This window comes from Podarcis filfolensis (genome assembly GCF_964270895.1).
Source record: "Podarcis filfolensis genome assembly, chromosome: 4".
Classification (NCBI taxonomy): domain Eukaryota; kingdom Metazoa; phylum Chordata; class Lepidosauria; order Squamata; family Lacertidae; genus Podarcis; species Podarcis filfolensis.
The window spans coordinates 96,783,039-96,808,874 of NC_139607.1; the positions used below are offsets into that span (position 1 = coordinate 96,783,039).

At 47.7% G+C, this 25,836-nt stretch overlaps 1 protein-coding gene across 7 annotated transcripts in view; it reads right to left on the reverse strand.

The window, feature by feature from the left end:
- The window catches only part of FCHSD2 (FCH and double SH3 domains 2), a 141,023-nt gene that overhangs the window by 4,063 nt on the left and 111,124 nt on the right, over positions 1-25,836 (reverse strand). For 2 of the 7 annotated variants that reach the window (XM_083609747.1, XM_083609750.1), the window contains exons 13-19: positions 18,653-18,814; positions 12,091-12,225; positions 9,728-9,811; positions 8,573-8,750; positions 6,708-6,928; positions 2,762-2,891; positions 1,680-1,765 (exon numbers count right to left, since the gene is read on the reverse strand). In XM_083609747.1, coding sequence (XP_083465873.1) covers positions 1,680-1,765; positions 2,762-2,891; positions 6,708-6,928; positions 8,573-8,750; positions 9,728-9,811; positions 12,091-12,225; positions 18,653-18,814 — 996 coding nt within the window. Of the gene's footprint in view, positions 1-1,679; positions 1,772-2,761; positions 2,892-6,707; positions 6,929-8,572; positions 8,828-9,633; positions 9,812-12,090; positions 12,226-18,652; positions 18,815-25,836 lie in introns of all 7 variants that reach the window. The other 5 variants (XM_083609745.1, XM_083609744.1, XM_083609748.1 and 2 more) reach the window with 5 other exon arrangements.

A 25,836-nucleotide genomic window follows, 5' to 3' on the forward strand; every position in this document is an offset into this window, starting at 1 on the left:
GGGGGTGGAGACGCTCCTTCAGGTCTACTGGGCCAAGGCCTTTTAGGGCTTTGAAGGTCAGCCCCAACACGTTGAATTGTGCTCGGAAACGTACTGGGAGCCAATGTAGTCTTTCAAGACCGGTGTTATGGCCCACCTAGACCAGCATCCTGCTCTCCCAGTGGCCGACCAGGTGCCTATGGAAAACCTGCAAGAAGGCCAGCGCAAGAGCTCTCTTCTCCTCTCCTGTGGTTTCCAGCAATTTGTATTCAGAAGCATCACTGCCTCCAACCGTAGCCCATCATGGCTATTAGCCATCAAAAGCTCCCTCCACCACAAGCTGCTGCTGGTTTGGGTGCTCAGCAAAGATATTGGTGGCTATCTCCCTATTTTGCTGGAGGTGCACTTCCTTATTTACAGCACCGGTGGCGAAGGGTGCCACAAATCAAGGGTAAAGTTACGAGATGCTTTGCCCATCGGGCCGGGAGAGCTAAACGGAGCCTCCATTTATTCAGTCTGCTTCTGAACATGAGATGCTGTGGCCATAGCAACAGGACTACTGCTGCTACGCCTTAAGGTAAAGTGGCCCCGGTCCAGTCATGACCGACTCTGAGGTTGCGGCACTCATCTCGCTTTATTGGCCGAGGGAGCTGGCGTACAGCTTCCGGGTCATGTGGCCAGCATGACTAAGCCACTTCTGGCGAACCAGAGCAGCGCACGGGAACGTCGTTTACCTTCCTGCCGGAGCGGTACCTATTTATCTACTTGCACTTTGTGCTTTTGAAATGCTAGGTTGGCAGGAGCAGGGACCGAGCAACGGGAGCTCACCCCGTCGCGGGGATTCGAACCGCTGACCTTCTGATTGGCAAGTCCTAGGCTCTGTGGTTTAACCCACAGCGCCACCCGTGTCCCTGCTGGGTTTTTATGCAAGCAGGCAGCCAACCCCTGTTGGAAAGAGCGTACTGGGCTAGCTAGATCTGTGGTCTGACTTAGCGTGGCTCTTCTTAGCTTCTTCATGCATCTGATGCCTTCCACATTTGGGGTGTGAAAGATTGGACGCCTCTCAGCATCGCATCGTGGAAAGAGAGTGATCCACCACCAAACTCCTCTTCTACCCTCGCCCCTGGGATCTGCTTGACTGCTCCAGCACAGCCTTGAGGGGGGGGGGGCAGGAAGAACATGGTCCTGTCATTATATACCACTTCCTGCACATGCTCCCTGCCAGCACTCATAAATCTTGCAAGGTTCCTGAGCCCCGTGGAGTCACAGGACTGCGCCACTGGCACCACGACAATTAGTCTGGAATCACTTGCTGCATCTTCTGTCTCTAGGACAGCATCCTCGTTGCCAGGACTGCGTGCCAATGCTGGCCACTGCTTTTGCTGCCACCACCATGGCTGCTGGCATTGCTCAGGGCAACCTTTTCCTCTGGTCTACTGTACTGGGGAGCAGGAAGTAGAGGAACAGAGGAGAACGGGTCTCACCCTGTGCCACAACCAAGCTTACAAGCCTCTTATCCAAGAAGACTCAGCTACCCATGGCAACCGTATCTCAGGCTGGCCACCAATGAAACGTAACGACAAAGTTCTGCCCAAAGGTGCAGCGCGCAGCAGACTGTTTCTAATCCGGTTTGTGTTTGGGCCCAGTCAAAGCAAGAACACTCAATTTCTATAGCTCTGCGGTGCGTTTGGAAAACTTACTGGTCTCAGTTTGCCATACGAAGTGCTTTCGGGAAGAGGTCGTGGTGGCTGAGAGAATCCAGGAGAGTTTGCAGTGTAGCTGTTTTCTGAAATTGGTGGGGGGTGGGGAGAGAAACAAAACAAAAGTAAGTCAGGACTGGTGCAGCTGCAGGTCAGCACAGAGACGAGCAGTAAAGCTGATCCTTTATTCAAGGAAACAGAATACAAACAGATAAAGCTACGGGCAAGACTGGCCCCTGTAAAGCAGTTGCCAGAACTGACGATCTGTGCCTCCCACTTCCCCCTTAGTCACCTCCCCGTCCGGCTGTTTTCCCAGCAGTCTTAAACTCCGCTGGGAAGGGACTCGGTTGTCTTTGCTCTGCTCCACACAAAGCACTCTGTGCCCTTGTAGACAAGGGAGGAGGGGAGCCAAATACAGTAGGACTGGGCGGCTCTTGTGAATCTGTTGCAGCCTCAGCCCCCACCTCCTCCTCAGCTGCCTGTCCTGCGTCTGCAGTGCTTTCTGCCTCTTCTTCCTTTCTCTCACTCCAGCCTGTTGCTTGTTCAGCACCCAACCATTCTGCCCCCCTCCCTTCAAACTCTGACCTGTCTTCAGTGTCCCCACCACCACCATTCCCTGGGCTCTGAGCCTTCCTCTTCTCCCAGCATTCCTCCTCGCCCAGCCAGTCCCTGACAATATTTGCTTCTAGACGAAATCGGTCACATAGGCTGCACCACTGACATATGCTGAGTGGAGAACTTTGGGATTTCAAGCCTTGTGTAAGAACATTAATTTTGGGGGGACTTTTTTCTTTTGCAATGGAGATTCACGAACTTCAGGGATGTGTGTTTTCTGTGTGGCCGCATAAGAGAACAACACCTCATTCAAAATTTATTATCCACCGCCGCTGCTGCCCCAGCTCCTGGTGTATGCAGGACTTTGAAAAGTCAGAAGTGCAAACCCCAGTGGTTTGCATTGCTCCCTGCTACAACCTTACATTAAACCTGCTCCATCTTCTTACAAAATTTGGCTATTCTCTCATGCAGGGTACACAGAGACACCCAGGCTCTCATCTTAGCGCTAGAGCTTTCATCTCTCTTACCATTTGTCGTTGGAGACCTTGGAAAATACTGGGAGCTTCTCTTATCAGGGCTGTGGAAAGGACTGGTTGGAGGCTGGTCATAGAGCGGCAGTGGCGCCAGAGAATTCTGGGGTGCTGGAGATGGAGATACCTGCAATGCAAGGAATAAACAGTAGGAAGAGCTGCGACAAAGTAAACCGGGTCGTTTCTGCCTACAAAGAGTCACGCCTGCATAGTAGGCTCTTTTCAGGGATATCTTAACAAGCCATTTCAAACGACAGGAATAGAAGCATTCATTCATTCACCGTAATTCTGCGACTGGCAAAAAAGTTTTGTTATTTATGAATACTATATCCAAGACCGATTTGTCACAGTGATTCAAGGTGAGCAAACAACAAGTTAAAAGGATTACTTTGTATGCAGCTTTTGGCTTCACAGAAAAAAAAGGAAGAAAGGCAGACACGCATTATGTAAACAAAAGCATAACATTTTTTTTTTAAAAAACCCCAATGCACTGAAAACAAATTTAAAAGCAAGACACTGAAATTGAGATTACCGTATTTTTGCTCCATAAGGCACACTTTTTCCCTCCTAAAAGGTAAGGGGAAATGTGTGTGCGTCTTATGGAGCGAATGCAGGGGGGAGGCTCTGCTCAGAGCTACCTTTAAAGAGCCGTGTGGAGCGTGTGTGCGGCTCTTGGGGGCTTTTCCCTGAGGTGGGAGAAGGGACTGACGGCCTGCCCTCTGTCCCTTCCCACACCTCCTGGAAAAGCCAGCAAGAGCCGCTCCCAGGCTCTGCTCAGCGCTCCCTTGTAAGGGCTCCCTTTCGTCCCTCATCCCGCTTCGCTGGGATGCCAGCAGAAGAGGCGTTGCACAGCTATCGCTCTTGCTCTGCTGGCTTCAGCGAGAGATGCGCAGCTTGCTCTGCTGGCTTCTCAGCAAAGAAGGAGGGACGGAAGGGTTTAAAGCAAGAAAAGCAAGAGCCGCCTACATGTTCTGCACAGAATATTTTTTTTCTTGCTTTTCCCCTCTAAAAACTAGGTGCTTCTGGAGGAAATTTAAGGACTATTTGAATAAATATTGTAATATAAAATATTAGAAATTACTTGAAAGAAACAAATAGGCCTAGGATTAAACTAAGTTATAATTAAATAAATGGGATTTAGAATGTTAAGAAAAGTGAATAAGATGGACTATAATTGGAAATTGTTTTAGTTTAATAATGATATTGGAAAGCTGTTACTTTTAACTACAAGGAAACTCAGAAGGGAGGGACTAGAGGAAGTCAACCAAGATGTTTAAAAGATTAGATTTGTAAAAAATTAAGTTTGTTGTTATTGCTCATCTGTTTATTGTTCCTTTTTCCTTCTTTTGTTCATTGATGTATTTTTCTTTTTTTCTGTTTTTGTGTGTCATTCAGCTCAGTGGTTTTTGTTATAACTGTGGAAAATCTAATAAATTTAAAATTTAAAAAACAAACGAACAAAACTAGGTGCTTCTTATGGTCAGGTACGTCTTATGGAGCGAAAAATACGGCACTTAAAAACAGCAGAGATATAAAATATCAAGCTAGAAAAATCTACACTAAAAAGCAGAACGGCATAAAACAATTTTAGGGAGGCCAGGAGGGTTCATGTAGACCTCCTGAGGGAGGTAACTGCACAGCTGGAGATAGTTTCATGGGCACATCTGCAGGGCATTTGCAGAGCTTCCCCCAAAGCTCCTTGCTCTGTGAGATCTCCCTGTGTACCAGAGAACCCACAGAGCTCTGGGCTACAGACCTCTCCACCAATTAAGCAGTGTCAAAGAAGTGTGTGCCCTCGTGTGTGTAAATGCAGCATGGAGTTGCAGCCAAGTCCAGTTCCGTGGTGTGTAACTGAAATATGCAAGTGGCCAAAAGCACACATTTGCCACGTGCGTGATTTACAGAATCAGTGTGCTCAGCGGAGACTTGAGTTCGAATTCCCGCTTGACTATTCTTTTTTTAAAAAAACAAATGCATGGGTTGCTTCATAGTGCAAAGCAGTCAAAGTGGTGTAAAAGATAAAGGCCACGAAGTTCACTGGGTGTGTTTTCAGCCCATGCCGCCACACAGGAATAGCCCCACATGCATCACCTTTCACTCCTTGGAGAAAGAGGAGGCAACAAACAAACAAAGGAAAGAGGTTTTTAATGTAAAAGAAAGCAAGGAAGCAAGTTCAACAATAAAAAGTTGACTCACTCCCCCAAAATGAAGGCGCATTTTTCAGAAATGAACACATTAGGCTAGAACTGGCAATTCTCCTGCTGCCAAGCTCTGTTTGATCTCTCAATGTACCACACAGAGATTAATTACAGGAAGGAGACGGGGAACTTCCTTCTTCTGCCTCTTATTTCCTTTTTGCCCCTCACCACTCCTTTCATTCTTTGTGCACATCTGCTGTTAACCTTTGCCAATGTTCGAAGCACGATTCATATTAAATGGACTCGGGCAAAGAAAGCTGAGGGCTGGGGCCTTCGTTTGCAATTCTCCAAAAACCTCCCATTTACGCTGGCATTTAAACATCTCACAAGCAGCTACTGCCCCGAATCATAGGGGGAAAGTTAGGATCAGGTGGCTGTTATAACTTCCACAAAGGGATCCCAGGGTTTTGATGAGCACTTACAAAGACTAAGGAGCACAGAGGCACTGAAATAAGTGATCCTTACTAGTTCTGTCAGCCCATAATGTGGTCTTGTCCTTGTAGAGCAGGCATGGGAAACCTTCAGGTTCAGGTGTCTCCACCTCCATCGTTCTGCCCGGACACTGAGGTCCAGCGCTGAGAGCCTTCTGGCGGTTCCCTCATTGTGAAAAGCAAAGCTACAGGGAACCAGGCAGAGGGCCTTCTCGGTGGTGGCACCTGCCCTGTGGAATGCCCTCCCACCAGATGTCAAAGAGAAAAACATCTACCAGACTTTTAGAAGACATCTGAAGGCAGCCCTGTTTAAGGAAGCTTTTAATGTTTAAGAGGTTATTGTATTTTAGTGTTTTGTTGGAAGCCGCCCAGAGTGGCTGGGGAAACCCAGCCAGATGGGCGGGGTATAAATAATAAATTATTATTAAATTATTATTATTATTGGCTCCACAGGCCAGATTCTCATTGGGGCTGGCTTCACAGGTCAAATTTGATTGGTGGAGGGATCTGCCCATCTGTCCATCAATTGATGTCACAATGACATTCAGAATTTCAAAGCACCTCGCAACCCACTGCTAAAACAAAGCCCCTCCCCCATTTTTAGCAGGCAATTCTGATGCAAACCGCCTCCTGGATCAGGAAGGTGTTGTTGTTGCTGTTATTAACAATAATTTTATTATGTATAGCCCACCCATCTGGCTGGGTTTCCACAGCTACTCTGGGTGGCTCACAGAACATTTGCATTGGTATCACCTGTTAAAATGAAGACTCCCCCCCTTCTTTTTTTAGCAGGGGTTCAGAAACGGGTTTACATGGGATCCCCTGCTAAAATGAGTGGGGGCGGGGAGGAACTTTTGTTTCAGGAGAGGGATTTCCATGCAAGCTCTTTCTGGAATCAGGAAGGGCTTTGCAACTTGCCAAGATGAACGGGACGAAACCCTGCTGCTTTGGCTGTGTACCTCTGTTCCCCCGATGGTGACGCACACATGTAGGTGGAGCTTCTTTCAAATATTACACCTCTGCTGGACGTGTCATTGTGCGGAACGCTGCAAGCAGACCTTTTTGACAAATCCAGCAATCAAAGCTTGCCAGTGTTAAAGCGGTATGCCACCTGGCTCCTGAGCTAGGAGAGGAAGAGATTAGCTCCCAGATACTTGCCTGCCTTTGTTAAAGTGTTAAGGGCACTCTCTGAAAAGCACAACTGTCTAGTGAAACAGGGGAAATGTGGCAATTGCTGATTACATTGTGGCCGAACAAGCCTTTGTCCAGTCCCATGCATGCCCATTCAGGACACGGGCAAAATTCTTCCCATACCTGAGCATCCACAACGCACTGAATCTCTCCATTTTCTGAGGCGGTTAGCTCTTCTACTAGTACGGATGGGAAGACCCCGACACATCCGTTGAACTCCCCTTCCCAGAAGCCATCGTCGTCCTGGTTTTCTTTGTTCAAGATCCGGATTATCGCTCCCTCCGGGAAGGAAAGTTCGTCGTCTGTCTGCCCCTCGTAATCATAAAGTGCTTTTACAAAACATACTGGGAAAGAAATGGCAAATGTCATGATACAAGAATCTGACAAGGTTCGAAACGTGTTTTAGCTGAATGTGCCTCCTAGATCAGTTTCTGCTGGAATCCTAAGGGTGGCTCCTGGAGCTTTTCCCAGCACAGCTATACAGTGGTACCTCGGGTTACATATGCTTCAGGTTACATACACTTCAGGTTACAGACTCTGCTAACCCAGAAATAGAACCTCAGGTTAAGAACTTTGCTGCAGGATGAGAACAGAAATTGTGCTCCGGCGGTGCGGCAGCAGCAGGAGACCCCCATTAGGTAAAATGGTGCTTCAGGTTAAGAACAGTTTCAGGTTAAGAACGGACCTCCAGAACGAATTAAGTACTTAACCCGAGGTACCACTGTACGACTTGGGGGGGGGGTCATATGTAAAAAGCAGTGTTGTAAGTGGCTGAATGTGCCCGTTTTGTTATTTACTTACTACAGTGGTACCTTGGGTTACATATGCTTCAGGTTACATATACTTCAGGTTACAGACTCCGCTAACCCAGAAATAGTACCTCAGGTTAAGAACTTTGCTGCAGGATGAGAACAGAAATCGTGCTCCGGCAGTGCGGCGGCAGTGGGAGGCCCCATTAGCTAAAGTGGTGCTTCAGGTTAAGAACGGACCTCTGGAACGAATTAAGTACGTAACCAGAGGTACCACTGTACTTCAATTTCTATCCTGCCCTTCATTAGATTATGATCCCAGAACGGGTTACAGAATACAACAAAAATATTCAAACAGCAGGCTAAAACAATCAGTTTGGAGTCGTATATTAAACAGGCAAGTTTTCCGCCGGTGACAAAAGCTGGACAATAGTGGTGCTTGTGGGAGAGGTTTACGGATCATCTGGGCTACCATTTATCTTTCAATAACACCCACAATGTAACTGGCTGAGCCTTTGCAAAGTATAGTTGTTGTATGCAGTTGCTGTATGCAGGTATCAGACGAAAGATACGAAAGATCTTCACATATGCCTTTGCAAAATATAGTTGCTGTATGCAGGTATCAGACAAAAGAACTTAAGACAAGGATTCCTGGAATAATACCTTGTTTCACCCTGCTGGGCTTCGTCAGCATAGTATGCTCGGCTGTATGCAACTATACTCTGCAAAGGCATATGTGGAACATTACAAAGAAAAAGTTCATTTATTGCAAGTACTGCTCCTTAAAGTTGTCGCGTCTGACACTTGTATTCATAAAGACATACGTGGAACACACAAAAAGCTTCTATTTGGACATTACATATATAAGAACTGATCTATTTGTATTTCCTGTTCAAGTGCTGGTCTTTAATTGCTTCTACTTAATTTGATAATGTGAAAAAGAGGTATGTTTATATGATGTATAAAGAATTCAGATAGTTAAACACAGCCAGTTACATTGTGGGTGTTATTGTCAGTTGGATTTACGTAACTATAGGTTTGATAGTGTTGTGTACCACTTATCTTTCAGCAAACAAATTTGTTCTTAAACATTGCTTCCATTTATCTATGGCGTGTTTTAATCAATCTGCAAGCTGTCTTTGAGTAGTAAAAGAGTGCAACTCAAAACTTATGGAATAAACGTTCGCCACCTGAAGGATTGGAGCTCATCGCAAAACACCAGAATTTGCTGGCACTCACCGCTGGAGTCTCCGTTGAGGCTCCCTGAGACCAGCTCGGCTTCCGTTGAATTACTAGAAGTGTGAGACCGACTGTCCAACGCCGCCAGTGATTGCAACATGCTCAGGAGACTGTTGGAAGTTGGGAATTGAAGGTACTTCTCTGGGACGTAGCCCACGTGGCCAGACTTATTCCGTGCCTGCGGGAGTTGAGAAAATGAAAGGCTTAAGAGAATGGGGCAAATGGATGGAGGAGCATATATATATATTGTCAGAGCTACCCTAGGTCCCAGCTCACAAAGGACCAACGCTGCTTCGTTGTTAAGTATAAAAGTCTTTATTGAAGTTGAGTTTCACTTCCAGAGCCGCAGCGCGCAGCCCCACGTCTCAAGTGTCAGACCGCTGATGCTCCGTCTGAGTCTCCTCCCCCTTGACACCAATTTAAGATTCTAGCTTTGCTCCACCTTCTCCGCTGCTCCTTCCTCCTCTGGGTCCGCCTGCCCGCCGGGGTTCCGCCCTTTCTAGCCTCTTCTCCCGCTGATTCCCCTGAGCCTTCTCCCTCCCTCCGGCGGGCTTTAGGAGCTGGTTCCCCATCCGGGTCTCCTGCTGTTCCGCGCGCCTGCACATTTGAACTTGGCGCGCGCGCCCAGCCAGCAGCTTTCCTCCTGACCGTTCCACTGCTGCTGTCACTGCTTCCCCCTTCGGGGGGGGGCTAGCTGCAACTGACCTCCCCTCCGTTGGAGGCGTGGTCAGCCCTGACTCCCTCTCTGGAGGAGACACTGCCCCTGACACATGTGACTCTTCCCCCCCACTACGCTCTGGTGGGGAAACTGGTCCCGATCCTCCACTGCTGCTTTGGGGTTCCCCTCTGGCTCCTTGTTTCTGGTGCGTCCCCCCTGGGACCCCCCTTGCCCTGACCATCAGCGCCCCCTTCTGGGAATCTTCTGATTCGCTGGAGAAGCTCATGGAATCTCTCGGGCCACTGTCATACTCCCCTACGCTGCCCTCGGATTCTTCCCCTTCGCTCTCCCAATCCTCTCTCCCCAGTGCTCCTGCTCCTGATTCCCTGACATATATACACACCTTTCTGTCTTCTTTTCCCGTTTAAAAAGGGGCAACCCACCACCCGCCACGGCCCTTTCAACATGCCACAACGACAGGAAAAGCAAAATGATACCTTTACCCAATCTTCCATATCTCCATCTTCAATAACTTCCAAAACTTCATGTTCCTCAATGGTTAACTCGTCTGGTTGGGAAGCCTGTGGTGAAGGAGGGTGATAAATATCTTGGCATATAGATACTAAGGCTCAGGAAAACGCAAGTTGTAATGGGTCAATCTTAGCAGGGGAAGGATCAGTGATGCCACTCCCTGGTTGAAGCAGCCGTCCAGCGATTTCTTGAAATCTATTCACAACTGAAAGAGTACCTTCTCCCATATTAACTAGGTGCAGTTAATTATTACGCTTCCTAGAGACCTATTTCCTCAGGATGCGCATGCCCCTCAAATTCACCTTGTATTTGTAACCTGGTCATTAAAAAATAAAATAAAAAAATCTGCCAGAGATGGAAGGTCCTACCAGAGAGGAATGGCAAGCTAAGCTGATGGACTATGCTGAAATGGCAAAGCTGACTGGAAAACTCAGGAACCAAGAGGACGAAAACTTTTTAAAAGGATGGGGAAAATTTATAACGTATCTAGGAGACCACTGCAAGCAGATGGAAGCATTAGCAGGATTTTAATTTCACTTGTAATGTAGCAGATACCATGGATAATTTGGATTGACATAAAATATAGAGTATGGAATAATATGCAGTTGTAAATGTTGATAATAGGACCCATAGAAGGGGTTGTGGGGGGGAGTCGCGAGATTCAGAGTAATCTCTACATATGGATATGCATTTGGATTGTTATAATTTTATATTTGTAAAATCAAATAAACACGACTTAAAAAAACCTGATCTGTTTATATGCTAATCTTTGGTCCCTCTGCCTCGATGTGTGCTCTGGATTTGAAGCCGCGCTATAAAATGAAGCTCTGTGTTCCTCATTCTCTATAGCGTAGAACCAAAAAACGACTATGGCTTTTCTCACTTTTGGAAATCTCTTTGGGAACTGCGTTGAAAGGTAGCCCCTGAGCAGCACATTCAGGAGCTGATCCTCTGAAAGGGGCCAGAGCCGGTGCAAAACAGTCCTTTCCTCCAAACGCAAGTGGATTCATTCTAACTGAAACCTAGTGCATCACACTGAGGTCTACTAAGGACGCTTTGATTTTGAACACAGCTGAGGCTCCCATTGATGTCAAAGTCGGTTTGATCGTTTGCTTACCAAGGCCTCTCCTCTTCCCGGAGGGGAGGGGTTGTGAGTGGGAGAAGCTTCCCGGAGCAGCAGGGAGGCGTATTCGGCTCCCTGCTTCTGATTCGCCCCGCTGCCGCGACCATGCCCTTCAGCTGGCCAATAGGGCTGGCTGGTGGGCGGGGTTAGCTGCATTTAAGCAGCCGCATGCTCTGTCCCCAGTCTGTTCCTGCTTGCATCAGATCTCCCGCCCTCCCTCCCTTAGGTCAGTTTCTTCTGCGGATTGCCCTTGCTATGGACTTCGGTTGGTTGCCTTAGTTGCCCAAGGGACCTGGTAGGACTTTTTTTTGTCCGTTTGGCAAATTGGCACCAGCCTCTTGGTTTTTTCGCCTACCTCGTAGCAACTCATCACAACTTTGGCGGTTAGGCATTGGAATATGTGTACTGTGTTGGAGGATTGGGTATGCCCATCATCTACCCCTCCTCTTTTGGGTATTCCGTTAAAGGAATCCAGCGGTCGTGGATCCTGTCCAATGCCCTGCTGGTGGCTGGGGCCATGGCACGACCCCCGGTGATGTCATGGGGAACCTTCCAGTTGTATTTGCATCAACAAGCTCCTCCCACTGGTTGTTAACCCTGAAATGACTCCCTGCTGAGCAGGGTGGAGTCATGTATTGCTGTTTTATCCAATGCCTAAGCCAATACTACTCACATGCTTCAGCCAATCAAGTTGTGGCCTTATTTTGCCCATTAACCAAAAATAATGTGTCTTTGTGTCATATTACAATCCTATGCGGTCCAGTATACCTGAAGGAGTGTCTCCACCTCCATCGTTCTACCCGGACACTGAGGTCCAGCGCCGAGGGCCTTCTGGCGGTTCCCTCACTGCGAGAAGCCAAGTTACAGGGAACCAGGCAGAGGGCCTTCTCGGTAGCGGCACCCGCCCTGTGGAACGCCCTCCCATCAGATGTCAAAGAGAAAAATAACTACCAAACTTTTAGAAGACATCTGAAGCAGCCCCGTTTAGGGAAGCTTTGAATGTTTAATAGGTTATTGTATTTTAGTGTTCTGTTGGAAGCCGCCAAGAGTGGCTGGGGAAACCCAGCCAGATGGGCGGGTTATAAATAATAAATTATTATTATTATTATTATTATTATTATTATTATTATTATTATTATTATTATTACTACTACTATGTGGGTGGCGGGTCCTCGACTCACAACAAGATCCCGCCCTTTTACATACCTTGTACGAGTAAACAACTTTGCAGGTCAACGGGTAGTTTCTGAGCGTACCAGAAGGACTGGAGCTGCTGTCATCAAAAGCATCCATGCCATCTTCCAGCTCTTCCCCTTCTTCCTTTTCCATGTCAACATTTAGCTAATATGAGAGAGATTGGAAGAGGAAAAACCTGTCACAATTATAAGGTAAAGGGACCCCTGACCATTAGGTCCAGTCGTGGCCGACTCTGGGGTTGCGGTGCTCATCTCGCTTTATTGGCCAAGGGAGCTGGCGTACAGCTTCCGGGTCATGTGGCCAGCAGGACTAAGCTGCTTCTGGCGAACCAGAGCAGTTCACGAAAACACCGTTTACCTTCCCGCCGGAGCGGTACCTATTTATCTACTTGCACTTTGACGTGGTTTCGAACTGCTAGGTTGGCAGGAGCAGGGACCGAGCAACGGGAGCTCACCCCGTCGTGGGGATTCGAACCGCCGACCTTCTGATTGGCAAGTCCTAGGCTCTGTGGTTTAACCTACAGCGCCACCCGCATCCCACAATTATACCTACAACCTAAAGGGAACACCAGCAGGACACTTGCCAAGCGAGGATCCAAAAGCAAAGGCAGCAAGGGGACCGAGCTGTTGAGATAACAACATTATTCGCCAAGAAGCCGTTTAGGCACCACTGCTGCCCAAACAATTTCATTCTACCTTGGATATTATCCCAGCTGTGAAGTCAGTTATGAAAAAAAGCACCAAATCAAAAAGGTGTGAATTGCCTTGTACGCCTTCTCCATGAATGAGTTAGAAAGCGACCGACAAGTTGGCCTGTGTGATCCTTCCCTCCTATGGAAATTCACTCTGTGTGTCTCTCTCCTTCCCTCTTCTACGTACAGAAGCAGCTGCGCTACTTTGTGGATGGCAAACCTCTCCGACTGCCATGCACGTGAATCTTCCGCCTCCTGTTCGCAAGCCCCGAGTCGCTTGCAGTACCTGCCATGTCTCAGTTTGACCATCCATGGAGAAAAGCATTACCGCATTTTTTGCTCTATAGGACTCGCGCTGCGCTCTGAAGGCTTCGGGTTCCTTTAGTTGAAGCCGGGAGAGCAAGACTCTCCTGGCTTCAGCAGAGAGGAAGAGCCGCGCAGCGCCCCTTCAGCAAAGCGGGAGGAGAAATGGAAGGGGCTCCGTTTCTCCTGCCGCTTCGCTGAAGGGGTGCTGAGCAGAGAGGGGGAGAATTTTTTTTCTTGTTCTCCCCTCTAAAACAAGGTGTGTCCTATGGTCGGGTGCGTCCTGTAGAGCGAAAAATACGGTAGTTTTTTTGTACGCAGGGAGAGGCTGTAGCACAAAGAGAGTCAGGAATCTCCTCTTTTTCTCCCACCAGTCGAAAAATCCTGGAAACAACTCTCTCCAGACAATCCTGGCTCGGCATCCTCAAAGGAACGGAATGTGACTGCTGACAACTTCAGCGTGCACCACAGACAGTGCAGAGTGCTGCCAGCAAACAGAAATGGCTCTATTTTGCATTTCCTATCTTTTGGTGTTCTAGCGGTCTGGTCCTTACGCCAGCGTTTCCCAAACCTCTGGTATCTGGGAGGACTTGCAACATTACTTGAATTGAAAACTGGAGGCATGCTCCATTCTTTCACATTCTAAGCCCTTAGGGTCAAAACTTCTAGCACTTTCAAGTTTTGTAACCCATATGGCCTTAAGACAACAGTATGTTAATTACTCCTCAGTTTCCACATGAAGAGGCAATTGACAATCAGATTATCCAGTGGATTTATGGACCCTAAATGCCTGAGAAGCTTCAGGCCAGGAAGTCCTGAATTTGGAGAGCTCCTTTTTAAACCAAGAGGCTCTTTTGGGTTTACATGAATTTGTGGGAAAACTGCGGTAAGAGCCTGGATTCTGCAGCAACTTAGGGCCCTTTTACACAATCACCTATGCTGAGCAGCTTGCAATGCAGTTGTCCAAAAAGATTTAACCGGCCTCCAAGGTGTTGCATGTACAATTGTTAATTCAGAAACTAGGGGTGACAACATTTGCTGCCTCTTGAATCCTTTGTATTTCATGCAAGGGAAAAGTAAATGTGCAAACCAAGCAGCAGGGTTAGCTCTGGTGGGCATTTCTCCCAATTCCATAGAGAAACAGTCACCAGGTAAGTCAAGAAAGAGGTGTGGCAAGAGGCAGGATTTTGATCTCACTTGTAGTGTAACAATTATCATGGAAAATATGAATTGATATAATAGAGTGCGGAAGAAGAAGCAGTTTTAAATGTTTAAAACGGGACTCCAGGGAGGGGGTAAGTCCTGAGATTCAGAGGAATCTCTGTATATGGTTATGTATTTGAAATTTTAAATAATTTTGTATTGTAAAACCTAGTGAAAATGATGATGATGATTTTTTAAGAGTCACATCCGGACATTATGAAGTGGTTCTCCGTGCACATGAGTACAGTCGTGCCTTGGAAGTCAAACGGAATCCATTCCGGAAGTCCGTTCGACTTCCAAAACGTTCGGAAACCAAAGCGCAGCTTCTGATCGGCAGCAGGAAGCCCTGTCGGACGTCCGGCTTCCAAAAATAGTTCGCAAACCGGAACAGTCTCTTCCGGGTTTGCGGCATTTGGGAGCCAAAATGTTCGGGAACTAAGCTGTTCCAAAACCCAAGGTACAACTGTATTTGATCGAATGAGGCTGCGCAGCGGGAGGTCAGCAAAGCATATGCACAGCTCCAAAACAGCCTGGAAGCCACTGTTCCTGTACAGGGAAGCTGGAATCCCAAGCAGAATGTCAAAGAAATGCCAACCTGCAGAACGTAAACAAGCCCCCAGTGCCCCCTCACGCTTCGAAAACATCACTTTGAAGCAGAATAAACATTTTAAGAAATAAATCAATAAATCAAAGAATGCTAGCAGGATGTAATTGAATAGGAAGTGTACTGGACATTCTACTGAAAGTTTAAGATTCTAAACCAAAAATGTTTTTTTAAAAACAGCAACAAATTGGAAGCCTGCATTTATTTATTTTTTAATGTGCAATACAACTGCTGGCAGCCTGTAAATGTCACAAGCTAGAAGCTGGCTCCACTCTGCTGCAATTGCTATTGCCAGTTCAGCAGCTTGTAGTCCTATAAAACGTGGAACACAACCAGACTGTGACTACAGACACCTTTGTTGTAATTAAAAACACAGGGTGATAGCTACCCGAAGTCATGCACAGCCTAGAGAACCACCAAAATGAATAGACTTGAGTTCATTTATTTCAATTGTCTTTTCAGAGTATGAGTAATTTTGGATATCATTCATTTAAAAATATGCTCATTTGTGAATGGCAAACATTTTGGGGAAGGTGGAGGAGAGGAGCTCAAATGTGCAATGCGGAACAAGCAGTATTCAGGATATAGGAAAACTAGAATGGGAATAAATTGCAATTTTTGAGGGTGGGAGGAGGAAGTTATTATTGTGGAAAAATTCCGAAACCACATTCAAAATTGTGAATAACCAATCCATGTATGCTTGATGCTCTAATTGGATCTCTTGATCTTTCTAAAATGAATCTGCAAGAACCTATGTGTTCATAAAGGGCAATCCTCTCCTGTCCTACATTTCTGTGCAAGTAGATGGGAAACTGCCAACCTAGCAGTTCCTGCCAACCTAGCACTTCGAAAGCACGTCAAAATGCAATTAGATAAATAGGTACCGCTCCGGCGGGAAGGTAAACGGTGTTTCCGTGCACTGCTCTGGTTCGCCAGAAGCGGCTTAGTCATGCTGGCCACATGACCCGGAAGCTGTATGCTGGCTCCCTCAGTCAGTAAAGCGAGATGAGCGCCGCAACCCCAGAGACGTCTATGACTGGACCTAATGGTCAGGGGTCCCTTTACCTATATGGGAAAGTTGGCTGTCCGCAGCAATCTGCTACACACAGTAAGCATCAGCAACTGGGACAATTCCACGCCTCTCCTGCTACATCCTCTAGGTGCCATTCCGCTAAAGTAGTGAAGTGCGAACGAGCCCTGGCTGCAGCCGCAGAACTTGGCAGCAGCCCAGCTTGGAAAGTGGTGGCAGGGCCTAACCCACCAGCCTTCACTGCTTCCTCAAAGTGAGCCTACAGTAAAATGACTTACTGACGAAAGCTCTGCACAACCTGCAGATGAAGAACGAAGGGTCCTCGGTGGTATTAGCAAAGGTAACATGCAATTACAAAAGCTGCTGTCTGCACAACTTGGATCAATGACGCATGAGGCTTTCCTGCCCTGAGACAACTGTTCCAACGTGATCCATTGGAGAGCTCCAGCGCTTTCTGCAAGGGATCTTCAAATCCATCAGGTCTCGTGTTGCTTCAGTGGCGCACTGAAACGTTTTTGCTGCCACAAGTGACTACATGGGCTGTTTTTTGCAGTCAGATTATCCCCCTCTACGGGTTAAATAACAAAGGCAAGCCAAAGGAGTATCTTACTGGGAAATGGATTCTGTAATAGCATACAATCTTGGACTATAGTCCATGAACGCTTATGCCGTAAGTTTGCTGGCTTGTAAAACACCATCTTTTAGTTGCTGTTGCAACAGCCTAACGCTGCTACCCCTCTTGAAACTGATTCTTTAGTAAGCATTTTGACAGGCTAAATATTGAACTTTCAAGCTGCTTGAGGGACGCTATTCTCTTATTTAGAATTTGTTCGGCACACAGCTGTCAAGAACCTCTTGAAAAAAATGGGTCTGCAAATGCAAAGAACACAAATGTACCTTTGCAAAGCTACGTTTGGTAAGGAATGGCAGAAATAGCTTTCCTGTTGTCATTTTTTTAATCGCACGTGCCCCTAGGGAATGTACAACAGAGAACAAGAATGAGACAGTCAGGTATTTTTGTTTCGGAAACTCGCACCTTTAACTGCTGTAAAAAACGCCAGCTTCTAGCTAACTCCAGCATGCCCGCCAAGGGCAAGCCAGGAAGCTGGCTAGAGGGAGTGTGTGTCAAAGGGGGGAAATGGAAATTAGATTTTATCCTCCCACACTCCAGCATCTGCCAGTTTGTCAGAGACTGGCAATGGCTATAGATGCCGTTCCAACTGCTGGCATGCTGCCCTGGGCAGACGAAGGGAGTTGGGGAGAATCCAGGATTTGCAACAGGAAGGGAAGCGGGGAGCCAAGTGAAAGGAGGGAGGGGGAAAGCAGCTTGGAGGAATGAGATGTTTCTTTTTCTGCGTGGTGGTGAAAAGAGATCTAAGGCTTAATCCCCCCAGGCCTCTTCCCAGCAGAAACAAAGCCCAAATTCACTTAAATCCATTTGTGTGCATTCACATTCCTCTTGAGCCTAGCCTCTGCATCCTTTCCAACCCCCCAACCCACCCACCATCAAAATGTATACTGTAAGCTCCTTGGAAGAAAGTGGCTTTCTCCCCCCCGCCCCCAAATATTGCCCTGTCAAGCCAGTGTGGTGTAAGGGGGCTGTGTATCTGACACAGGAGCTGGGAAACTAGGGTTCAAACCCCCCATTCAGCCATGTGAGTCACCTTGAGACAGTCCCAACCTGCCCTCGTAGGGTTGCTGTGAGGAAAGGCACGAGAGTGACATGTGTCACCTTGAGCTCTTTTGAGGAATGGTGTGATATAAATTTAAGGGGGGGGGGGGAATGTGTACCTTGATACCAGTTGCAACGGCAGCTTGAATGTAGACCTCGGTTTGCAATTCTGATTATAACCATCTGCAGAAATAAAGCTCTCAGGGACGGTGCTGAGAGAACCCACTGGACCCTTGCGGGGTTTCCAGAGTGATCCACAGCAGAGATAATAGGAATGTGGCAGGAAGGGAGGTGAGGAAAGAAGCACATCTATGGGAGGACTTGGTCAGTGCGCAGGAGTGCTTATTCTCTCCTGCACCCATCTCTCCCACAAAAATGCCCCTCACGGGGATTACTTAGCAATGTGCCTGTGGCTTGCAGTTTATTGCGAAACCTTTGTATGGACTACGAAATGCTCGGCTGCGTTGGAGCAGATGCGCTAAGCCAGGGGTGGCCAACTCCCAAGAGACTGCGATCTACTCACAGAATTAAAAACTGGCAGTGATCTTTTGAGCTTTTTTTAGGGCTGAAGAAAGCCCCGTTTTTGGGGAGATCAAGGCTAAGCTCTTGGGAGGGCCACTCACAGATTGCTGAGGAAACAAACAGCCTCACTGAGTAAACTCCGTCTTCCGTTCTGCAGATTGTGCAACATATGATATATTAAAAGGAGATGCAGTTGGCCACCTAGCTACTGGCCATATAAATCCTCCTGGTATACAGATAGCCAAAACACATCAATACTCATGAAATCATAACCACACCTTTTGGCTCAGCCCTCTTCCATCTTTCCTGTTATTGGTGCGGCCCTCTACTCCACTTTGATTTGGAATATGCACTCACAGATCTGCTGGGATGAAGTGAGAAACAGCCACTTCTGATGGTTTCTAACACCCACTGACAATCCGTAATTATCTGTTCTACTTAAGCAGTACCAGAGGAGACGCGGATGCGCCGTGGGGATGCATGACTGTAACTAAGGGGTCAAAAGGAAAGAGGGAGGAAAGGCAAACGTCACAAAGAGGAACGTACCAAGTGCGAAGAGCCGTTATTGGCCACCGCGGGGAGGCTGGCCCATCTCTCATTCTCCAGTTCCTCCATGACTTGATTCATTGCACTTTTTAGCCAGGTGTCCACTGAAACCCCAATCTGCTTCAGAAGGTCGAGTCGAGCTTCTGCTTTCAGCTTTATTATCTGTTGGTGGAAGGGAAAAGAGAATGCAATTAGGCTCCTTGCACTTCCTGAGGCACTTGCTTGAGGAAGACGGACGTCAGCAAGATCTGGTTTTGAATGAAGTACCGTATTTTTCGCTCTATAGGAAGCTCTTTTCCCCCTCCAAAAGTTAAGGGGAAACGTGTGTCCGTCCTATGGAGCGAATGCAGGCTCCTTGGCTTCAGCGATAGCAACACGAAGCCTCCGAAGCGCAGAGGGAGCGCTCCCCCGCGCTCTGGAGGCTTCGCGTTGCTTTCACTGAAGCCTGGAGAGCAAGAGGGGTCAGTGCGCACCGACCCCTCTCGCTCTCCAGGCTTCGGGAATAGCCGCCTGAAGCCTTTGGAGCGCAGCGGGAACTCGCGCTGTGCTCCGAAGGCTTCGGGTTCCTTTTGCTGAAGCCGGGAGAGCAAGACTCTCCAGCTTCAGCAGAGAGAGAGAGCTGCACAGCGCCCCTTCAGCGAAGCGGGAGGAGAAATGGAAGGGGCTCTGTTTCTCCTGCCGCTTCGCTGAAGGGATGCTGAGCAGAGAGGGGGAGATATTTTTTTTCTTGTTCTCCCCCTCTAAAACAAGGTGCGCCCTATGGTCGGGTGTGTCCTATAGAGCCAAAAATACGGTACCTAAAAGAGTTGTTCTCCCTCCCACCCACCATTTTGGGCCCTTCGATCAGCAGCAAAAGTCCTGCCTTCAGTGCCAGTGCTGAGTGGCGCCGACCCATAACAGAGCCTTAATGGTGGCATTTCCACCTTTTGTGGAATACACCCTCCTTGGTGAGCTGCACTTGCCTCCCTCATTATTAGCATTCAGGAGGAATTTAAAAACACTCCTGTTTATTCAGGCATTTGATGGCTAAAAGAGACTGTCCCTGGTAATCTTGAAATGATTACCTGCGAGGGTGTGTGACTGCTTTTAAAAGGCTGATTTAAATAAGTCTTTTATTTATTGTTTTGTTCTCCTGCTTGGTTGCTTGCCACTGTGGGCTCCTTTGGGAATCACAGAGTTGCAGAGTTACAAGGGGCCCAGAGGGTCATCCAGTCCAACCCCCTGGCAATGCAGAAATCTCAACTAAAGGGAGATGGGGAGCAATAGAAATCTAATAAATAAATTTCATTCTGCAGCATCTGTACAGAGTTATGGGAGCATTTGCCAAAATATTCTATTTATTCAGAAAATGATTTCTAGATTGCCCTTCATCATATGATTCAAAAGTATGTTACAATACAAATAAAACAGTGTGTGCCGGGGGAGATGTACAGATCACAACTCTGCACATACATGATCACAGCCACCCTTTTGGACTTACACATTTACTATCAGTTGTTGTTTTGTTTGAAGGTAGCGCTTAAAAAATAGCTCTGTGCAACCCCCCCTGCATATAGAAAAATAAAAGCTGAATAATACAAGCTCAGAATTCTGAGATCTGCTGGTGGTTTGAGGGCTTCAGTTCAGTGGTTAAGAACATGATTTGCATACAGAGGGTCTGTGTTGAATCTCTGGTACGTCCCAGCTAAAAGGAACTCTATAGCAGGGCTGGGGAAGACCTCTCTCTCTGTGCCTGAGACCATGGAGAGCAGCTGCCATTACTTGGCTAGATGGACAAATAGCCTGATCTCAATGTAAGGCAGTTTCAAATGCTGTCAAAACCTTAAAGCAAAGTGTTAAAAGCTTCGGAAACTAGAAGGAAAGAAGAAGAGAGCAAACATCCCTTGCTTTTCAAACGCAAAGACTAAGGAACAATTTCCACACATTACTGTACCCATCTCATTGCTCACTGCCAGTACTACAACCATCTCTTTGGAAACTTTAAATACAGCAAAGCAGTCTGGAAGGACCTGAAGTTTCTCGTCTCCCAAATATGCCCAAAGTTCAAAGAGATGGCTCAGAAAAGGACTGTGAAACTAGGACATTTACTGCAATATTGTTGGGTGTGCAGTGTTTGGGCCATCTTGCCCACAATAGCTCAACCTCTTGAGAAAAAAATTATTGCCACTATTTATTCATTCATTCATTGCCTTCTAAAACACCATCTCCAGGTGATTTACACATAGGAGTTAAAAACACAAAAGCAACAAATACATTTAAAACAAGGCTAAAACCCTAGCAAGTGGACACGTGGTAAGGACCCATTCATCCGACAGCGAAAGCCTGTAGGAACAAAAATGTCTTCAACTGCTTCCAGAAAGTGAGGCACCCATTGTATCTCAACAGAAATGCTATTCCAGAAAACCTCAGTGTTCTTTCCTTGATGAATGTTGTGTAAGTGTTGTTGACACTCCCTATATACTACCTTGATTTATCTACGAAATAAAAACGAAGGGTTCCCACAGAGAGCAAACTGTGAACCCTACCACACACCACTACCTTTAACAAAAGCCCAAGCCCCACGCAGATATCCCTCCACTCCATATAAAGGTAAAGGGACCCCTGACCATTAGGTCCAGTCATGGCCAACTCTAGGGTTGCGGCACTCATCTTGCTTTATTGGCCGAGGGAGCCGGCGTACAACTTCCGGGTCATGTGGCCAGCATGACTAAGCCGCTTCTGGCGAACCAGAGCAGCGCACGGAAACGTCGTTTACCTTCCCGCCGGAGCGGTACTTATTTATCTACTTGCACTTTGACGTGCTTTCGAACTGCTAGGTTGGCGGGAGCAGGGACCGAGCAACGGGAGCTCACCCCATCGCAGGGATTCGAACCGCCGACCTTCCGATCGGCAAGTGCAAGAGGCTCAGCGGTTTAACCCACAGCGCCACCCACGTCCCTTCGCCACTCCATATACGATGCACCTAAAGTTGCCTTGGTCCTCTACCCTGTATACCTACATGTTGGACTTCACATGGGACAAGAAGTCTAGAGGTTATCAAAAGAGGACCCCATTTGTGTGATCTTCACTACAGGATCGAGGAGCACCCGTTCACGGATGTCAGGTGAGGTGGGGCACGATCCCCTTCAAATCTGACACGTGGCGGCAGGATGTCTGCATAAGGGTTAAAGGTATACTGCTGGTTTGGGAGCAGCTTGCCAGTGCCCACCATCCCTTCCAGAAATAGTAGGAAACAACAACAACAGCTCTTTCCATGTGATGATTTGGACAAGGAAGTGACTCATGAGACCAATCCAGCATCGCTTGAACGTTCCGTGGGAAGCAGACTTCATAGCGGCGTACCCTTGAATCGGGGGGGTGGGGTGGGGGAGAGAGGTTCCCACTTCATTGACCCCAATTTGCAAGGCCCGACAGTGACAAGCATGTGTTTTTCAACAAGAACAGCAACCTAAAAGGCACTGGAATACACCATGCAAAAAAACCAGGTTGTACTCCTATTAAGGATTGGAAGGAGGGAATAGGGGAGTGGATGATGGGAGCAAGAGTTCAGGGCAGCGTTTCTGTGGGAAAGAGCACGGCTACTGAACCAGGAAAAGGTTTCTGCGTCGCAGCCGCTCAGGCAATGTTGCTTATCGCCGAACCATCGGATGAATGATTTAATGCCACAGATGCCGATTCTCACGGGCAAATTTCTCAAACGAGAAATCAAAATTCTCTCATGCGACAGCGAATGCGTGCCCACACACCGTTTGCCTTCAACTTGTATTAAAATGCCGAGTGTCAGGTGGCAGTGGTGGCTGCTCGCGAGTAACCAGTCAGGACTCCGACCTGTCTTTTACAGGTTTTATTTTGGTGCAAAACTATTTACAGTGCAGAACCACAAGTTCATGTCTGCCTCAATCGATAGCAGAATCCGGGAGCGGTCGTTTCCGGGTCCTCCCCCGACCTAAGAGCTTAGTCACCCCCAGCCTTTTCCTTCCTTCTTTGCGTTTTACACCTCTGCGCAAGGTGGGCGACGGAAGAAGCATGCTTCCCTCCTGGCCGGCTTGGCAAGGAGTGGTGCTGAGGCTCCCAGCAGCATCCTCTAGCCCTTTCCCCTCCTTTACCTGGGAGGTGTGGCTTTCCCCACCTTCAGACTGACGAGGTGCGGCGCTGGGGCTCCCAGCAGCATCCTCTGGTCCCCTCCCCTCTTCCCCACTGGAGGTGTGGCTTTCCCCACCGCAAGAAGAAGAAGAAGAAGAAGAAGAAGAAGAAGAAGAAGAAGAAGAAGAAGAGTTTGGATTTGATATCCCGCCTTTCACTCCCTTTAAGGAGTCTCAAAGCGGCTAACATTCTCCTTTCCCTTCCTCCCCCACAACAAACACTCTGTGAGGTGAGCAGGGCTGAGAGACTTCAGAGAAGTGTGACTAGCCCAAGGTCACCCAGCAGCTGCATGTGGAGGAGCGGAGACGCGAACCTGGTTCCCCAGATTACGAGACTACCGCTCTTAACCACTACACCACACTGGCTTTGCAAGATTTTTCGGAGGTTCCCTGTATCCCAACTGCCCCTCTGCCTCCCTTCCCTGTTCCGGTGGCAGTCCCCTGACACCGAGGATCCAATCGAAGGCAGGAAGAGGAAACAAGGAACCGGTAAGATACCACAGCATGGACCATGTTAAGGGGAGCTGCCGCAGGCTGAGAACGTGGCCGGTCTCTTCTGTGCATGCGCAAGACTGATAATCTACCAGGAGAAGTGGCACCTTAGGTGGGGAAGAACCAACACACTTCCACCACAGAAACACAGTTTTTAACACCCCTTACGAAGTGGCACAATCAGTATAAAACCCCAGTGTAAAAATGCAAGCTCCACCAGCGGAAGCCGTCATGTTGGCAGCAGGACTGTTTAAAAAAAGAAACAGCCTCCACTTAAAGCTAAAAAACTGTGAGGTCACCCACATCTCTCACCAAAGATGGCAACCCAGAGCGTGGGAACAACGACAGAGAAAGCGCTGCCCGCCACATGCTCCAGCAGAGCAAGCCTGAACACAGATGCATCCTCAGATCTCAAATAGTGGGAAGGATCATACTGGTGAAGGCACGCCCTTCAAATATATCGGAACATGGCCAATTAAAGCTTTAAAGCAAGGAGGAGCGGTATCTGTGCCCACCTAAATGTTGCTAAGACTCCAACTCCCATCAGCCCCTCCTAAGCTTGGCCAACCGTCAGTGAGGTGGGAACTGCGACCCAATGACTCTGGTGGGTCACAGTTTCCCCAAACTTGCTTTAAAGTATAAGCCAGGGCCATCTTACCTATAGGCACTAGGGGTGCGGGGCACCGAGGCGCTGGGCTCTCAGGGGCACCAGGCTGAGAGTCCGGGGCCCGAGAGTTGAGTTTGGGGAAGAGCCCGCCCATCAGCTGGAGCGCCGTGGTGGACTCTTCTGCTGCGGGCGGCTCTGCACCGTGAGTTTGGGGCGACTGAGCCAGCGAGATGCTGAGGTGGCCGGCTGGCTCCGCTCTCCTGCGTGCCTGGGACCGGGCAACCGGGGAGGGGGCACCAGGCGGATCTTTGTACCCCAGCGCCGCATATGCTTAAGACGGCCCTGGTATCAGCATTCTGAATTCGGACCAGAAGATTAGAGGTTGTGGAGCCAGTTCAAGGTGAGCCCACACTGCTCTAATATGGGGCCTGTCTCTCTTTCCTGTTATTAGGCAAGCCTCAGGGTAATGAGTTAAAATAATGAAGCACGTTACAAGGAAACTGTTTAAACTGTCCTTTCCTGTCAGCATAAATTCTCAGAATCATGAGTTTGCAACAGAAGCAGAAAAATATGTTCCAGAAGGAAAGGAAAACAGTGACAATAGTTACATTGCATCCTAACCTGTTAAGATGAAACATTTTTGGACAGAACTTGTAACATTAATTATTACTTTTTACCTTTCATGAACTAAGAGGAGAATGAGCTCGCAAAGGGGTGGGGAGATACTCCTTCCGCATTTCTAGTCTACCCTCTTCCACTTACAATCAAAATCAAAAACTGAATTTCATTGTCTGCAAGAAATTAGACCTCCCCAGTCTGATTTCCTAAAGTCTTAGTTTAACACACTATTTGTCACAACTTTCTATCCTCAGGTAATCTTTTCACCTGAAACCCCTAGGAGTCACTGCCTGTCAGTGCAGACAGCACTGGGCTAGATGGACTGACCTGATTTGCAATAAGGTGGCCTCTTTTTCTCCTACACAAATGGGCTTTCATAAAATCTATTGTTCACCTTGCTACTGCATAACCCCTGATACAACTAAGCTCCTTGCATTGTGGGTCTCCTCAGAGGTTTCAGTGGAAAAGACTAAGGATAATAGGACAACAGCAGCAACCTTTCTTCTGCAGAGGGTCTTCCCTGGAGGATAACCTGCCACAGGTCACAGCGGCCAGTGTGTCCCCACACCCTTTTCTTTCCGCATCTCTACCTTCCTGCCCAGAAAGCTGTGGGGCGATGGACAGGCTGCTGCTGCCACAAGCCTGAACCAATCGCTTGCAGGCTGCGTTTGGAATTAGGCTGAGGACTGCAGGTTGACCCAACCCTGCATTGCAAGTGAATGCTAAAAACTACTGCACCAGCTGATTCAAGTCCTTAGGACACAATATTCCATTGTCTATTCCAGCACATCAGCACAAAACAGCAAAATAGGTGCTGAAGGCCTGTTCCAGCAGTGCTGTGGGGCAGATATGCGATGGCAAACGTTCAGGCGAGGGGAAATTGTTTCCCAGAGCTGGAAAGAGATGCTGATGTCTGCAAAAGCTACACGGATAACTTCCAGAAGCCGGAGCAGGGATAGAACAGCACAGCAGAGCTCTTCAGTTTTCTGAAGTGATTATCTGGGGAAAAAAACATGAACTGGCTTCCTGCACTTAGTGATTTATTAAAATATACGGATACATACAAGATTGCTAAGTGAATGTTGCACAATATATACTTATGCGTAAGCAGCAACAGGGGATGTTTGTTTTTTAAAAAGCAGTCTCCAGGCAAGATTTTGCCAGGCCTTCTATAATCTGGTGGGTGATGTTAGTTTAGTTACTTTTGCATCGATGCTATAATTTGTATCCAAGTTTGGTGAAGGTCACCATTCACAGGAAATGTTAACTGTCATTATATTCTGGAATTTAGTGAAAAATCAACATAGCCAAGTCAATTAACCCGA